Genomic DNA, 2,685 nt, shown 5'->3' with positions numbered 1-2,685 from the left:
GCCGCGGCCTGCGCACGGCCACGGGGAAGAACCGCCTCCGCCCCGGCCACCCACCTGGCGGGGAGACCCCGCTCAACCTCCGCACTAAACAGCGGACCTGCTGGGGGCGGCTGGACCGGACATTGCAGAACGAGCGTCCATCAACGCGGCCAGCCGCCGCGATGGCCTCTGGGCGCCGCTGAGGGTTACCTGCTCCACCAGCGCCCCAGAGGACGTCCCCGAGACGCTGGAGCCGGCTGCAGTGGCCCAGGTGGGCAGCCACGCCTCTGGCAAAGCGTGATCTTAGCGCTGACAAAGACAGCCAGGGGGTCGCCTGCGGCGTGACCAGCTGGACAGCGTGACCAGCCAGCGGGCCAGGCCTCAGGGTCACGGGGCCGTGAGCCCTGCCAGCCCCCGAGCGCCCCTCTCGCCGCCCCGCCTGCTCAGGGCTTTTGCCTTCTCTCCAGACGTCCGGTCCGCTGCGGTGTCGGCACCGTTAGCTAGTGAAGGGCCCAGGCGGCGTCACACCAGCGAAGTCGTGCCTGTGCGGGCACTTCCTGCACACCCTGGCGCCGGCCTGTCCGTGCCAGCGCAGCTGACCCCCGCTGAGGCCGCCCCTCCCCCCTGCGCCGCCCGGACAGCACAACTCGGGTGGCGGCATCAACGCGGGTGTTCTCCGGACTGCCACACTGTTCTACCACACTGCCCAGCCCACTGCTGACCGGTCCAGCGGTGACGGTCCTGCCGAGGAAGCCAGACAGCATGAGGGCGGCTGCGGGGCCGGCGCTTGGCCTGAGATGAGGGCTTCCAGAGTCTTCCACGTTGAGTTTCCTCGTTTATCCCTCCGTAAAGAAGCTTTTTTTTAAAGTGACAAGGGTCTCCCTGGTGGCCTAGGGGCTAATTCTCAGCGCTGTCACCACTGTGGCTGAGTCGATCCCCGGCCAGGAAGTGACCCCCAGGGCGCAGCAGGCCTCTCCTCTCCCCGCGGCTCCCTCAGCTGGGGATTTCAGTCCATCGGCTGTTCTGCTCCCTGCTCGGTCCCTGGGGAACCCTCGCACCCCCCCCCCCCACCTGAGGCCTGCCGGTACCCAGTCCTCCCTCGCAGGGAAAAAAAGAAGACACCGGAAGTGGGGGTGAAAAACAGCGTTCAGGATGAAATGAACGGAAGGGCGGCTCTGAGGCCGAGGAGAGCGGGCAGGGGTCGGCCACCTACCCACGTAGCAGCTGTCGGACGCCTCCTGCCACGCCTGTCCGTTGATGCTGACGTTCTCCTGCACCGCGGACTCGAAAGTCTGCAACAAACCCACAACAGACAAGTGAGTGAAAGCGAGCGAGCAGCTGGAACGCCGGCGGGACAGACCGAGGGCACGTGGACGGGCCACGCGGACGCCGCTCAAGCAGCAGTTCCGCTGCGTCTGGGCAGCGACGGTCACTACGCGCTACAAGCCCGGCGCAAACGCCAGTAGCCTGTAGCCAGAACATCATTCTTGTTGCGTGAGCGCTAACAGGGCCGGCCCAGCCCACTCTCAGGGCACACGCGCGCCCCAGGGGCGGAGGGCTTCGCCGCTCTACCCAGGACTGGCGTCTGCAGACCTGCGCGCTGAAGCACGTCGAAAAGACGATGTGGTTCTGGTGTCTGGGCTCTGCTTGGCAATCAACAGTGTAGCAGAATTCTGGTGACTGTTGAACTGAGTGACGGGATTTTGGTGATGGCCACTGCACCAGTCGATTTTTTTGTAAAGTTGAAAATGTTCGTAACATAGAAAAGGGCAGGGGGTGAAAGGAACTTGGCGATTCCGTTGTTCTGAAAGCACATCCCACTAGCTAACCATCTCGCGTCTGGCAGTGAATCTGGAAGGGCTACTCCCACAGAAACATTAAAGAGACAAAGATGTATGGGCAATGTTTATGTGTGTTGTGGGAAATTCTGCAATACTGGAGACAACAAAATCAAAGTTCAAAACTAGGAGGACGAGTCAACACACCATGTCCGTACATACTTCCAGCATTTTAGAGGGATTCACACCGTCCCTACGGTATCCACGTGCAATCCCACCAGTGCATTTTTCAAAGCTAGCTACTACTGTATGGATTTTGCACGAGAGACCAACAGGGTTACAAATTCTGCCTTCTACCTGCAGTTAGCTGACATAAACACAAGTCAGTGGGCCTAAGGTTTTCAACTGCTATCTTCGAATTTGTTCTAGGGGCTTAAGGGGTTTAAGGTTTAAGGGGTTAAGCCTCTTTCTCTTCTCTCCAAAACTGGCAACGACCTGTTCCAAGCACCTTAGCGCTTTCTCCGCTGGGCGACTGAGTCTCTCTGTATCCTTCTCACACGACAAAACCGTCCTCTCCAACCCTACTAAGCATGCCCTGGGCGTCTCTATTTCTGCCTCTCTTGCAGCGGGGCTATGCCTCACGGAATACAAAGCCGGAACACACCCCCACAGCCTAGTATTTCTCCCCCATCCCCCTTATTTCTAATGTTTGCCCCGCCCCTATTTGCACTCAGAAGCTGCATCACAAGCTCCCAAGCTTTTCTCCACACTCAGGTGCTTCTTCATGCCAGGCACCAAGTCCTCAATTTGCTGTCTTCCCACCCAAAAAAAGAAGCAAGCAAGCAACTATCTTGCCCAGGACTTTGAGAAAAGTAGGGGAAATACGTTACAGGGGCGAGTGGGTGACCCAAGACAGTGGGCTTCACAG

At 59.4% G+C, this 2,685-nt stretch overlaps 1 protein-coding gene across 1 annotated transcript in view; it reads right to left on the bottom strand.

The window, feature by feature from the left end:
- Positions 1–2,685, bottom strand: part of NSL1 (NSL1, MIS12 kinetochore complex component) — a 14,483-nt gene that overhangs the window by 10,375 nt on the left and 1,423 nt on the right. The window contains exon 2 of the mRNA XM_004694900.2: positions 1,193–1,271. Coding sequence (XP_004694957.1) covers positions 1,193–1,271 — 79 coding nt within the window. The remainder of the gene's footprint in view (positions 1–1,192; positions 1,272–2,685) is intronic.

This window comes from Condylura cristata, unplaced genomic scaffold (genome assembly GCF_000260355.1).
Source record: "Condylura cristata isolate star-nosed mole 26May11 unplaced genomic scaffold, ConCri1.0 scaffold00050, whole genome shotgun sequence".
In the NCBI taxonomy this organism is placed as follows: domain Eukaryota; kingdom Metazoa; phylum Chordata; class Mammalia; order Eulipotyphla; family Talpidae; genus Condylura; species Condylura cristata.
Note: the sequence above shows the minus strand (reverse complement) of the source record. Positions and strands in the feature narration are given on the sequence as shown.